This window comes from Aquarana catesbeiana, linkage group LG09, assembly GCF_042186555.1.
Source record: "Aquarana catesbeiana isolate 2022-GZ linkage group LG09, ASM4218655v1, whole genome shotgun sequence".
Classification (NCBI taxonomy): Eukaryota; Metazoa; Chordata; class Amphibia; order Anura; family Ranidae; genus Aquarana; species Aquarana catesbeiana.
Window position 1 is genome coordinate 113247786 of NC_133332.1, and position 13475 is coordinate 113261260.

At 43.9% G+C, this 13475-nt stretch overlaps 1 protein-coding gene across 1 annotated transcript in view; it reads left to right on the forward strand.

Moving 5' to 3' along the window:
- LOC141108005 (interleukin-13 receptor subunit alpha-1-like) overlaps window positions 1-13475 on the forward strand; it is a 178980-nt gene that overhangs the window by 144633 nt on the left and 20872 nt on the right. The window contains exon 10 of the mRNA XM_073599155.1: window positions 1255-1318. Within this exon, the coding sequence (XP_073455256.1) occupies window positions 1255-1318 (64 nt within the window). The remainder of the gene's footprint in view (window positions 1-1254; window positions 1319-13475) is intronic.

The window sequence follows — 13475 nt, forward strand, 5'->3', positions numbered from 1 at the left end:
TTTGTAAAGTGGCAGGTGCTTTTATTATTCAGAAATAAGTAAATCAACAAAAATGTATAAACATTTGATGTGCAAAATAATCCTTAAGTGAACAATACTTGCAATTTGGCGCTCGGAGATATAATATAAGTGAAAAAAAAGACAAAATATAATGAACAAAACAAAGTCCAGATAAAGTGACCAAAGGTGCTCCAATCCACGGTGAAGGAAATACAAAAATGCTTCAGAAATATTCAGGTGTACAACAACATCCCCTCATGTGTCCCCACTCACCGGATCAAGATGACCCCCAGCTTTGCAGTCTAGGGGTCGTTTCAGGCTTGGTAGTAATAGCCAGAGATATCCAAGAATGGTGGATTAAACTTCAGGTCATCAGATCCAAGATTATTTTATGAAGGTTCTCAGCCGGACAGACAGGTACCCAAAAAGATATAAAGGATGGAACTGATAGTGAAGTACTGTTAAAAAGATTTTTATTGCACAAGGGAATGGGTACTTACAAAAATTAAGATCAAAACAGGCACAAACATGGAGCTGTAGATGTAAAAAATGACGTTCCTGGCGTGCGTTCCACGAAACCGGAAGTGCGTTCCACGAGACCGGAAGTGACGTCAGTAATACCGGTGGGGACACATGAGGGGGTGTTGGGAAAGCGCTCCCCTCTAAGGGGTGCCTCACATTCACAGTTTATGGCACTGTGTAGCAGACCCAGATCCACGCCTTTATGTGTCTCTCCTCTCCTTCCTCTTTTAGAAATTCAGCCCCTCCGTCTCATCCACCTCCATGAAGATTCTTCAGCTTCTCGGGAATCTTCTGCAAATGTTCATAATGAACTCTAAAAGAATCGTGGCTGGCCTCAAACTGAACATTTCTCTTCTGAGAGCATTTGACAGGTGGTGAGGATGTGTTGTATCGCCTCCTCACCATCTGCTTTAACCCTTTGAACCTCGCATTAGTGCACTACAACCGTGTATGTTGCATGCGGTTGCAGGGCATTTGCAGAGCGGCTCCATTTACGTGAATCGTCAGGTGGTATCATTTCTGCCCTGGCTTCAGCATGTGTACACTCCCAGCAGTTAAAGGGGATAGCGGTCGGGGGCTGATAAAAGAGCAGGTTTTTACCCCCCCCCAACCGCTAGTGTGAACGAGCCCTAAGACAAGGTTTTCTTTAAAGAGGCTCCAGAATGTTCTAGATTTTATATTTTTCTTGGTCATGACTTTTGTCTAAATCATATTTTTTTTGTCTTTCTGTAGGTTGAAGATTTTGATTTTCCCTCGGGTTCCTGACCCTGGCAAAGTGTTATCCAGTGACTTGCAGGTAAATACTGGTTCTCTAAAAGTAATTGTAAAAGTTTTTTTTTTTTTTAATAACAAACATGTCATACTTACCTGCTCTGTGCAAGAGTTTTGCAAAGAGCAGCCCTGATCTTCCTTTCTGGAGTGCCCCATCGGCACGATATCTGGTGTCCCCCACGGAGAGCCGCTTTCAATGGGGGCTCCCGAGCGGGCACTCTCACAAGTCCCGCTGCTGCGTCCGTTGACACAGACAGCAGGACTCGGCCCCGCCCCTGTTCTTGCATCACTGGTTTTGATTGACAGCAGCAAGAGCCAATGCTCCCGCTGCTATCAGTCTATCCAATGAGGACCCGAGACAGCGGCTGGAGCTGCAGGGCTCGTGCTGGTCGCTGAAACGATCTGGTGCAGGTAAGAAAAGGGCGTGGGGGGGCTCTGGGGGCAGCTGCAGCACAGAAGGTTTTTCACCTTAATGCATAGAATGCATTAAGGTGAAAAATCATGAGACTTTACAACCCCTTTAAGTTTATCATGTACTCTGGAGGTAAATCTGCATTGAATGTGAGCAGGACACATGCAGTATGATTCAATAACATAAAAATGTCATTGTTATGCATTTTTTTCATGTAGTTTCAGTGCAGCAAATGATATACTGCAAGGCTCTACACACTCATATTGCGATAGTTCATAGGCAAGAATGTAATTTTTTACATGGCTCCCGGGACTACAGAAACAGGTCCTTTTTCACTCAGGGCACTTTCACAATGCTCTGGTGCGGCTTTCTAGCAGCGTGCATTGCAGCACAGTGGTTTAGGTGTGTTTTCTGAAAGTGCACCAAAATTCCTACCCGTGGGAAAACTATGTGTACACTATGATGGACCCACTCTGCAGGGAAACCGCACCAGAGCACTGTGAAAGGGGCCTAAATGTACTGGATCTTGGTGATCATTGCTCAGTATTTTTTCCTATATGCTTTGACTGCCTGCTCTCGTCAAAATCCAAAATGCAATTACTGTTTATAAGATTTATTACTTCTATTGCAATTATAATTCAAATTACAATTTACAATTACCTTTATTTAAATAATTCAGTAAATATTGTACAATGTTGTAATTTAAATTGCTGTTCGTAAGAGTTGAGATTAATTTATCATTGTCAAACAGCAAAGTATATAGTAAATGCACCACACTTGCAAGCAGCTAGCACTCAAGGTGAATGTACAACCCTTGTAACCAATATACTCAGTCAATGTGCAATGCTACATTAAGCTAATACAGAAATCTGTATAGTACAACCCAGTATTTTAATAATGCAAGAAGGTTATAATCTAAGAGTAAAAGTCCATATGGAGAAAAATTCTTCCAGTATACAGTTGTCAGTAGTACAGCTCACCAGAAATGGCAGGTATTAAGGCATAATACCACAACCAAAAGATAACGCCAGGTGCAAAAGGAGGTCTCCACACATGAGCCTTCACCCAAACATTGCACACACCAGGTAGAGAAATTGAATAAGCATCAATCAGTAGTTGGAACTCAGATCTCTTCAGTAAATGCTATGGATTGAATAGGGAATGGTATCCTGGAGCACCACACTAGGTAAAAAAGCTCACCGACCAGGAGACCAAAAAAGACTTCTATAGTGTAGTATTTATTTACTTAACATTTGTATAAGCATTAAAACAAGATAAAATAAGCAGTAAGTGCACTTACATTGGTGGCCGCCGTTCCAAGCACATGGAAACGGCAGCGTGGCTTCAGCAAATAGGCTTCTTCCAACACATTTTGTGCCACGCACGTTCGCAAGGGATTGCCTCAGTTGATCGCCTCTTGAGGCAATTCCTTGAGAACATGCGTGGCACGAAACGTGCTGGGAGGGGCCTATTTACTGAAGCCACGCCGCCATTTCCATGTGGTTGGAACAGCGGCCACCAATGTAAGTGCACTTACTGCTTATTTTATCTTGTTTTAATGCTTATACAAATTGTAAGTCAATAAATACTACACTATATACAGTAAGTCTTTTTGGGCTTCTGGTCAGTGAGCTTTTTTACCTAGTGTGGTGCTCCAGGATACCGTTCCCCATTCAACCTATGAGGTTCCAACTACTGATTGATGCTTATTCAATTTCTCTATCTGGTGAGTGCAATGTTTGAATGAAGGCTCATGTGTGGAGATCTCCTTTGGCACCTGGTGAGATCTATTTGATGTCATATTATGCCTTAAAGTGGTTGTAACCCCCCTTAGTGATTTTCAGGCAATCCCCTGTCTTCCATAATGCTGTGTGCCCCAGTGTATGTGCTTTATTAGAAAAATGCCGTTCTATAACTTATTTCCTAGCGCCACTCAGCGCTCACATGACCGGCCACTTCTCTTCTCTCTCGATCTGACAGCTACAGTGGGAGGGGCTGAGAATCCCCCACTGACATCAGTCGGGAGGAGGGGTAGAGAGAGGTGCCAGGTCACGTAAGCACCGAGCGGCGCTCTGAAATATAGTATAGAACAGAATTTTTAAAATAAAGCAGATACACTGGGGCACACAGCATTATGGAAGACAGGATTGCCTGAAAATGTGTTATTTCAGCAGGAGGGGAGGGGGAGACACTGGTACGAGCTGACAGGCAGGCAGGGAGGGAGGGGGGAGAGAGGACAGAGGAGAGCTGCGGATGACGGAGGCATGTAAACTGACTATGGTGTCAGGGCTCAGCAGTCATGATAAACCGTGGTCAGTTTACAGAGGAAAGGGCAGTAACAGCCAGGTATTTCAGATGATACAGGGAGCCAAATGACACAGCTTAAGCACTGTGCTGTTATTGATGCTTTAAAGGAACAGGATCTTTTTTTTTGTTTTTTTGTTTAGGGTAAAAAAACAAAAATGCTTTAATACCTGCCCATTCTGGTGAGCTGATATTACTATTGACAGTTGTATACTGGAAGAATCTTTCTCCATATGGACTTTTTCTCTTAGATTATAAACTTCTTGCATTATTAAAATACTGGGTTGTACTATACAGATTTCTTTGCTATATTACTGTATTAGCTTGATGTAGCGCTGCACTTTGATTGAGTTAAATTATCATTGTGATTGTGACTCACCACATTTTTCCTATGTGCTGTGACTGCTTGCCCACTTGAAAATCTGCAGCAAAATTACTTTTAAGAAGAGCTAGCAGTATTGAAGCGTTCAATAGATGTCAGACAGCTATCTACTGCATCACAAAAGCCATGTGCGAAAGGTGCTTTCACAATCTCAAGGCTGCCATTTATACATCACAACAAGCATGGTATGGGGGCATTTGCCTTCTGCCTTCTGCCCTTTCCCAAACCCTTTACACTAATAGGATTTCTTAAAGCAGTATTAAAACCAAAAATAAACATTCATTATATTGCAGCTTATCAATTTCTAGGTCAGGCATACATAGATCAAAAATTACCGGGTTAGCAGGGACCAGCTGAATTTCGATTCATATATTGGCAGGCTGGTTGTACACTAGTCTATTTATCACTGCACTTGAGTACAACCAGCCTGTCTGGATATTGCCAAATGATCAGTGCCGCCGACTGAAGCCGTAAGCACTGATAATTGTATTCTGACAGCAGAGAAGTGTCGTGAGAACAAATTGGCACAACTGGATCGATTACAGCATTCACATAGAATGTGTGGATGGGGGAATTGAATAATTGTTTTACCATTCGACCCACTGGTTGAATGAAAAAAAAAAAAAGACTAATGCATGGCTAGCCTTAGAAGTGCTGGCTGCATTAGTTTTTTTTTCTTTATTACTTTATTTTTTTCTGGTGATCTTGTCAGTAGGTCTGTTTTTCAGCAGAACAAGCTCTCCTGCAAATGTATCAGTAAGACTAATGTCCTTTTTACCCCCGTTCCCCCCCCCCCCCCTTAGAGCAGCAGATTCAGCCTTAGGCTCGGTTCACACGGGGGCGACTTGTCAGGCGACCTAGCCGCCTGACAAGTCGCCTCCCGTTCTGTACAATGGAACCGTTCTAATCGGAGCGACGCAAGTCGCTCCGACTTAGAAGAAAGGTTCCTGTACTACTTTGGGGGCGACTTGCATAGACTTCTATACAGAAGTCGTCTTGCAAGTCGCCCCGGCAGTCGTGTGCAGGTCACCTTGGTGAGGCGACCTGCAAGTCGTGCCGCCTCTGGTGTGAACCGAGGCTTACTCACAGTTCTACCTTACATAGGGCAGGTCTGGACGGAGGGAGAGAGCTGGCCGACTTTTATTGCTAACAAGCAGATATTTTACGTGTTTACTATATTTGTATGTACTCAATGCTACTGCTGTGTTTTAGACAATAAACACATCCATATTACATTGTTTCATTGTTAAGCCTCTTCATACACACCTCATTTAAAGTCTCAACACTCCTTTTTATGCACCGGATTTTGGGATGGAGAAGTATGGTCACATATGTCTCATATGTCTCATTTAAAGTCCCCAAAAAAAACTCTTTCCGATCTCTGACCCTTGAATTTTCATTTGCGTTTGCATCCTTGTCTTTCATTTTCTTTTGAGCATACATCTGAGCTTCCATTTCTGCTTCTTTTCTAACAAAGGAATTTTGCACTTTAGTTGCTTCCACATGTGCACAAGCTTCTTTTAGCTTGTCACTTAATGTCGATCTTGTGCTGTGTGCCTAGTTGATCTGGCTCTGAGATCTGGTCTCTCACAGATGAGAGGTGCGTTGTTCTGTTTTCTCCTATACATCTTGCACTAAGGGACCTCTTTATTGATTCAGCACTCTTATGCCGCGTACACACGATCGGACATTCCGACAACAAAATCCATGGATTTTTTCCAACGGATGTTGGCTCAAACTTGTCTTGCATACACACGGTCACACAAATCTTGTCGGAAATTCTGAACGTCAAGAACGCGGTGACGTACAACACGTACGACGAGCCGAGAAAAGTGAAGTTCAATAGCCAGTGCGGCTCTTCTGCTTGATTCCAAGCATGTGTGGAACTTTGTGCGTCGGATTTGTGTACACACGATCGGAATTTACAACAACGGATTTTGTTGTCGGAAAATTTGAGATCCAGATCTCAAATTTTGTGTGACGGAAATTCTGATGGAAAATGTCCGATGGAGCCTACACACAGTCGGAATTTCCGACAACAAGCTCCCATCGAACATTTTCCATCGGAAAATCCGATTGTGTGTACGGGGCATTAGGTGTGGAAAAACTGACATGCAAGATGTAGTTCTGTCCCATAGGTCTGACAGATTGCTGGATAACCCATCTCCATTAGTTTCATACTCTTGTCTGGGCTGAGTTGGTTTTATTGGATGTCTGGCTCTGCAATATCTGTGGAATCTGCTCCCTGTTTATCGGTGCGGTCAGAAAGCATGATATACTTTCTTTTATTCAGCAACTAAAAGAATGCACAGGGCCTTATCTAGACAATGTTACCTTGTTCTGAAAATGGATACTGCATCTTTAAGAAGATGATCAGCAGTTTATCAAGGCAGGATAACATTCCAATGCAGTGAAAGAGCTCTAAACACTTTTAGAGGAAATACAAGAAGTTTGTGTGACCATTCGCTTTCACAAAGATGGCAGATGGCACTAACCTTGATTGCAGATTATGCACACATACGAATGGATGCTGGAATTACTGTATATTACTTCTTTCTTCTGACTCCAGTTGGTGTAATAGTTACTTATCCCTTCCTAAAACCTCTGTTTTGCTTGAATTTAGCAGAGACCATCACTGTAGACAATATTCATCAAAGAGCTGAACTCACCAAATACTTTGCATCCAGTAATATCTTTAATTCATGCAAAAGGTTCAGGCATATAACATGATGCTATAGATGTAGGTACAGTAATACCTCGGATTGTGAGTAACGCAGTTAACGAACGTTTCGCAATACGAGCTATTATTTTTTTAAATCCTGACTCGGTTTGTGAGCACTGTCTCACAAAATGAGCAGGATTCAAGCCTCTGCGTTGTGCAATACTGCATTTGGCCAGAGGTGCGGAACAAAAGCCGTAAAAGCCTGTGTTTCTATGCACACATAGGCTTTTACCAGAGTTTAAGAGCAGCAAAGTTTAGAGGCAGTAAAATGTTCCACTCCTGATCGCAGAAGAATTGCATACGGGAGAGGAGTGTTTTAACAAAAAATACCAAACGCGTTTCGCGCTTCAATGTTTATTTATTTTAGTGGCCAGAGCAAACTAAAATTCTGTCCAATTAAATAAATAAACTACAAACACGGCTAAATAAAGCTACACTCACCTAAACTGGTTTGAAAAAACACAGGTTGGCAGGAGAAACAGGGTTTAATATAATCCAGTGTGCATGAGGCCCATAGGCATGTGCACGAGGTGTGCCGGGTGTGCCTGGGCACACCCTAATGTACAGGCACATCAGGCACCCCAGGGCTTTTTTTGCTGGCAGAATGTGCGGGATCTCCATTTTGGCACCTTTGCTAATGGACAGTGGTAGAGCTGTGAGTGGGACTACTTTTGGTTGGCTGTGAAACTCCTGTAAGTGCATCCCCTGGCCGCGGAGTAAGCAGGCAGGCAGCTGCATTTTTCAATGCTACTTCTATAGTTTCGGCTACAGCATCCCTGACAACTAAATTTTACTCCGCTGTCAGGGATGTCGTAGCCTACGGTGACCAGAAATCCATCCCTGGTTTTGTCCCCTCTTTTGCTACGCCGATCCTGGGCACTTGGGAGGCAGTTTCTCAGGGGCCGGGGTCGTGTTGGCTGTGAGAGGAGCCAGGACCGTGGTCGCAGTAGTACTCGCAGAGCTGGAAAGGAGGAGCTGGAGAGGTTCCAGCCTGACTGTGTGCTACTGTAGCTGCCTCTCCTCCTCCCCATTTGTCAGCTCAAGAAATGGCCGCAATCCAGGGGACACATGACCGCCCCCTCTCCCAGCACGCCGCTCTTCTCCTCCTATCTCTGCTCCCTCCTCCAGTCACTCTCCCGGCAGTGGCAGTACATAGGGGGGAGAACAGAGCATAGCGTTTCTCCACCTCCCTCCTGTAGTGCAAGGAATTATGGGTATTGTAGTCCAGAGGGGCGGGATTGCCTGGAGCTACAAAGTGTAATGGCCACAAGCACAAGAAGCAGGTGAGTTTGTATTATAACATAATAAGTAATTTTTCTCCTTCACTGGTGGGCACTGATAGGCGGCACTGACAGGCAGTGGCACTGATGGGCACTCATGTGGTGGCACTGATAGGCGGCACTGATGTGCACTAATAGGCTGCACTGATGGGCACTGATGAGGTGGCACTGATGAGACAGCACTGGTGGGCATTCATGAGGCAGCACTGATGAGGTGACACTGATGGGCACTAATAGGCGACACTGATGAGGTGGCACTGATAGGCTGCATTGATGGGCAGCACTGATGGACACTGATATGTGGCACTAATAGGTGGCACTAATGGGCACTCATAGGCGAGACCAATGGGCACTGATAGGTGGCACTGATGGGACTGCATTAAACACAGGCTGTGACAGCATGTGAGCAAAGTACTGCCAATAACTAGCAAGTCAGTTTACATTTGATCAGCTGTGATTGGACACGACTAATCACATGGTAAAGGACTGCTGTGATTGTCCCTTAACTGTGCGCTGTGAGCACAGCGGTCACTGAGCGAACTAGATGTGCACCCCAGCAGGCGCTCGGGGAGCGGTCTCGGGAGGACATCCATGGATGCCCTCCTGGAACAAAAGCGCTGTAGGCATCTTTCGGCTATAGCGCTGTTATAAAGTGGTTAAAGAAGCAGTTTGCCACGCAATCCTGTCACATTACAATCACGTGTGTGTGTTTGAGCTTTGGGGTGCATATCCTAATGCAATGGGCTGCGCACACCCATGATGAGGCCTAAGTTAAATCTTTAGTCTTTGCCCCCCCTCCTAATTACTGCTGTGGGGGGTTAATACACGTGGCTGGACCTGTCACAGGTACTTGTCAAGAAGCTGATCTTCCATTCATCTGCCCGTCCCTAATTCATAGATCACTTTTCATTACTGGAAACTATAGTACAGCTTCTGTGAATGAAGGAGAGGACAGCAAGAGTGGGCATAGCTGACACCCTTAATGAGTGCATATGTCAGGTCTTGTATTAACCCCCCACAGCACCGGAAGATTACCACTGCAGGGATATGGGGGCAGAGAACTAAAGATCTCAACTAAGAGAGCAGCCACTGGCACAAGTGACACCTCATTGATTATAAGTACCCTCCCTTGTGCTGATTTTGAAAAAAAACAAAAAAAAAACTTAACCACTTGCTGACTGCCGCACGCCGATGTACGTCTAAAGTTTGCCGGCGGATATCGTTGTTATGGCAGCAGCTAGCTGCCATAACCCCAGTATTCCCGTTTTCGTGCGGCGATCGGCTTTCAGATAAAAGTGGTCTCTGCGGTGGATTCGCCGCGAGATCACTTTTATCGGTGGCAGGAGAGGGCGCCCCCCTCCTGCCGCGATCCGGTGCCCTCCGCCGCTTACCGGAGCCATCAGTAGCGGCGGAGGCGATTGTGTCCTTCTCAGTGCTGTGCCTGGAGATGAGTGAGGCTAAGATGGCGCCCACTCGTCTCCACGACATTGCTGGGCAGAAGCGACGTCAAAACGTCGCTTCCACCCATACTTCTTAAAGGCACATTTTTTTCAATGTCATTTTTTTAAATTACTTTTTTTTTTTTTATTGCATTTTAGTGTAAATATGAGATCTGAGGTCTTTTTGACCCCAGATCTCATATTTAAGAGGTCCTGACATGCTTTTTTCTATTACAAGAGATGTTTACATTCCTTGTAATAGGAACAAAAGTGACACAATTTTTTTTTTTTTTTAAACAGTGTAAAAATAAAAATAAATAATAATAAAAAAAAAAATTTAAAAACCCCCCGTCCCCACAAGCTCGCGCGCTGAAGCGAACGCATACATGAGTAGCGCCCGCATATGAAAACGATGGTCAAACCACACATGTGAGGTATCGCCGCAATCGTTAGAGCGAGAGCAATAATTCTAGCCCTAGACCTCCTCTGTAACGCAAAACATGCAACCTGTAGAATTTTTTAAACGTCGCCTATGGAGATTTTTGAGGGTAAAAGTTTGAAGCCATTCCACGAGCGGGTGCAAATTTGAAGTGTGACATGTTGGGTATCAATTTACTCAGCGTAACATTATCTTTCACAATTTAAAAAAAAATTGGGCTAACTTTACTGTTGTCTTATTTTTTTATTCAAAAAATAGATTTTTTTCCAAAAAAAGCTTGTAAGACCGCTGCGCAAATACGGTGTGAAAAAAAGTATTGCAATGACCGCCATTTTATTCTCTAGGGTGTTAGAAAAAAAACAATATATAATGTTTGGAGGTTCTAAGTAATTTTCTAGCAAAAAAAACTGTTTTAAACATGTAAACACCTAAATTTAAAACGAGGCTGGTCCTTAAGTGGTTAAAGCAGAACTAAGCTCTCTCAATCAACATAAACTATTTTTATTCCTTATGCTGCCAACATTGGTAAATAGATAGGAAGGTATTTACTTTTTTTTTTTTTTTTTTAAAACGCCTTTTTTTTTACATGTCTTCAGTTGCTTCCTGGTTTCTGTCCTAAGCAAACTATGTCATACATCCCAGGAGTTTTCATTGGCCCTTTTTTCATTCATCTGGAGGAGGGGCTTTCTCAGCTAAGCACACCCTTCTGCCTACATGCAGGATGCAAATGCTACATGAATCATCCACCCTTAAGATGGTAGTGGCTAGAAATGCTAGGGGGTGTTTTTCAAAGCGAATTCTCAGCAAAATAAAGCATGGAGACATGGATAGATTGGTGATTTTGCTTTGAATAGTAACCACTTTCTGCCTGCGCTATAGCTGAAAGATGGCTACAGTGCGGGCTTCCTTTGCCGGGAGGACGTCCATGTACCCCCTGCTGCGCGCTCAGTGATTGGTGAGTCCTTCGGACTCAGCTGATCACAGATTGAGGTAAAGGGCCAATCACATAGGTCCTTTACCACATGATCAACTGTCAGCCAATGACAGCTGATCACAGGATGTTAACACAAGCCGGTTATTGTTTTTTTTTTATCTTACACTGACAGCGTGAAGAGAGAAAGCTGATAACTGGCTTATGTTAAAGGGTCATCGGCACTGATAATCAGGGCACAGATTATCAGTGTCCTGATTATCAGCACAGTCCCACCAGTGCTGCCAATCAGTGCCCACCAATGCTGCCAAGAAGTGCAACCAGTGCTGTCAAACAGTGCACACATGTGCCACCTTATAGTGCCCATCAGTGCTGCCAATCAGTGCCTCCTCATCAGTGTCACCTATCAGTGCCCATGAGTGCCACCTACCAGTGCTTATCAGTGCTGCCTATCAGTGCCATCTCTTAGTGCCCATCAGTGCCTCCTATCAGTGCAGCCTCATCAGTGCCCCCCCATAAGTGCGCACCAGTGCCGCCTCATCAGTGCCCACCATTTCCACCTATCAGTGCCACCTCAACAGTACCCACCATTTCCACCTATCAGTGCCGCCTCATCAGTGCCGCCTCATCAGTGCCCATCAGTGCAGCCTCTTTACCGCATATCAGTGAAGGAGAAAAATTACCCATTTGCAAAAAAATGTAACACATTTTGAAAAATGTTTTATTTTTCAAAATGTTTGATCTTTTTTCATTTATTTAGCAAAAGTGATGATTAAATACCATCAAAAGAAATCTCTATTTGCTGCCAATCAGTGCCTCCTCATCAGTGTCACCTATCAGTGCCTATCAGTGCCACCTACCAGTGCTTATCAGTGCCGCCTATCAGTGCTGCCTATCAGTGCCACCCCTTAGTGCCCATCAGTGCCACCTATCAGTGCAGCCTCATCAGTGCCCCCCCCCCCCATAAGTGCGCACCAGTGCCGCCTCATCAGTGCCCATCATTTCCACCTATCAGTGCTGCCTCATCAGTGCCCACCATTTCCACCTATCGGTGCTGCCTCATCAGTGCCCATAAGTGCAGCCTCATTAGCGCACTTCAGTGAAGGAGAAAAAATACCCATTTGCAAAAAAATTTAACAAATTTTGAAAAATGTTTTATTTTTCAAAATGTTTGGTCTTTTTTCATTTATTTAGCAAAAGTGATCATTAAATACCACCAAAAGAAATCTCTATTTGTGTGAAAAAAAATGATAAAGATTTCATATGGCTACACTGTTGCATGACCGCACAATTGACATTCACAGTATGACAGCACTGAAAACTGAATATTGGCTTAGGCAGGAAGGGGGTAAAAGTGCCCAGTAGGCAAGTGGTCAAAAAATTAATTTGAAATCATTTTCGGCTTGCGGAGCTCAGATACAGTTTAGGCCCACTCTAAGCTTAAACTTTCTGAAAGTCAGAACTTGCGCAATCATTTTGTTGGCCGTAGTGATTGAATGCGTTGGCAGGAGGTCCTGGAAAAGGTTAGTACATAATCCTTGTGTAGTGTGTTATCAAGTGATCCTGTTCCCTTCACAAGGAGCAGTATTTTTAGCCTGCACTAAGATCAAAAGCAAGTCTGATTTTTTTTTTTTGGATGTAAACTACTAAATATTTCACAGTAATAAAATGTTCCCTCTCATTGGAGTCAATGTTTATAAACTCCCTTGGGATAATCAAGTCACTTTATCCGCCCGGGATTGAAAAGCATTGCTGCATTTATAAACACATTAATCTGCTGCTTTGTCACGGATCTTATCCCTCCATTTCTGACCATTGCTGGAGAGGCTGTGGCCATCGTGGTACATTGTTACACTTGTGGGAAGACATTAAAGCACAGATAAAGGAAATACTGGACCTGGATATTCCTTTCTTTCTGTTGCACTTTCTCTTCCATATTCCCCCAAATACCATTTAGCCAATTTAAGAAAAGCACCTTGCCACAACTTTAGCATGCAGCTAGAGGCTTCCAGTTTATTGGAAGAGTGCTCATGTTCCAAGCCATGAAGAATGGATCAGAAGGTGCAGGAGATTAAGGAAGCGGAAGAATGGGTGGCAACTTGCAGAGGTACAAGGGAACATTTTAATTGCATTTGGGCACTGTGTGGCTAGAACATACCTCTGATGTAAGGCATATCTTGTGTAGCGTGAACATTGCATTATTAGAGGTAGTTGAACCGTCACTTAGCGGACGCCCTGGACAGCGTAATTCACCTGATTAGACATATCTCCTA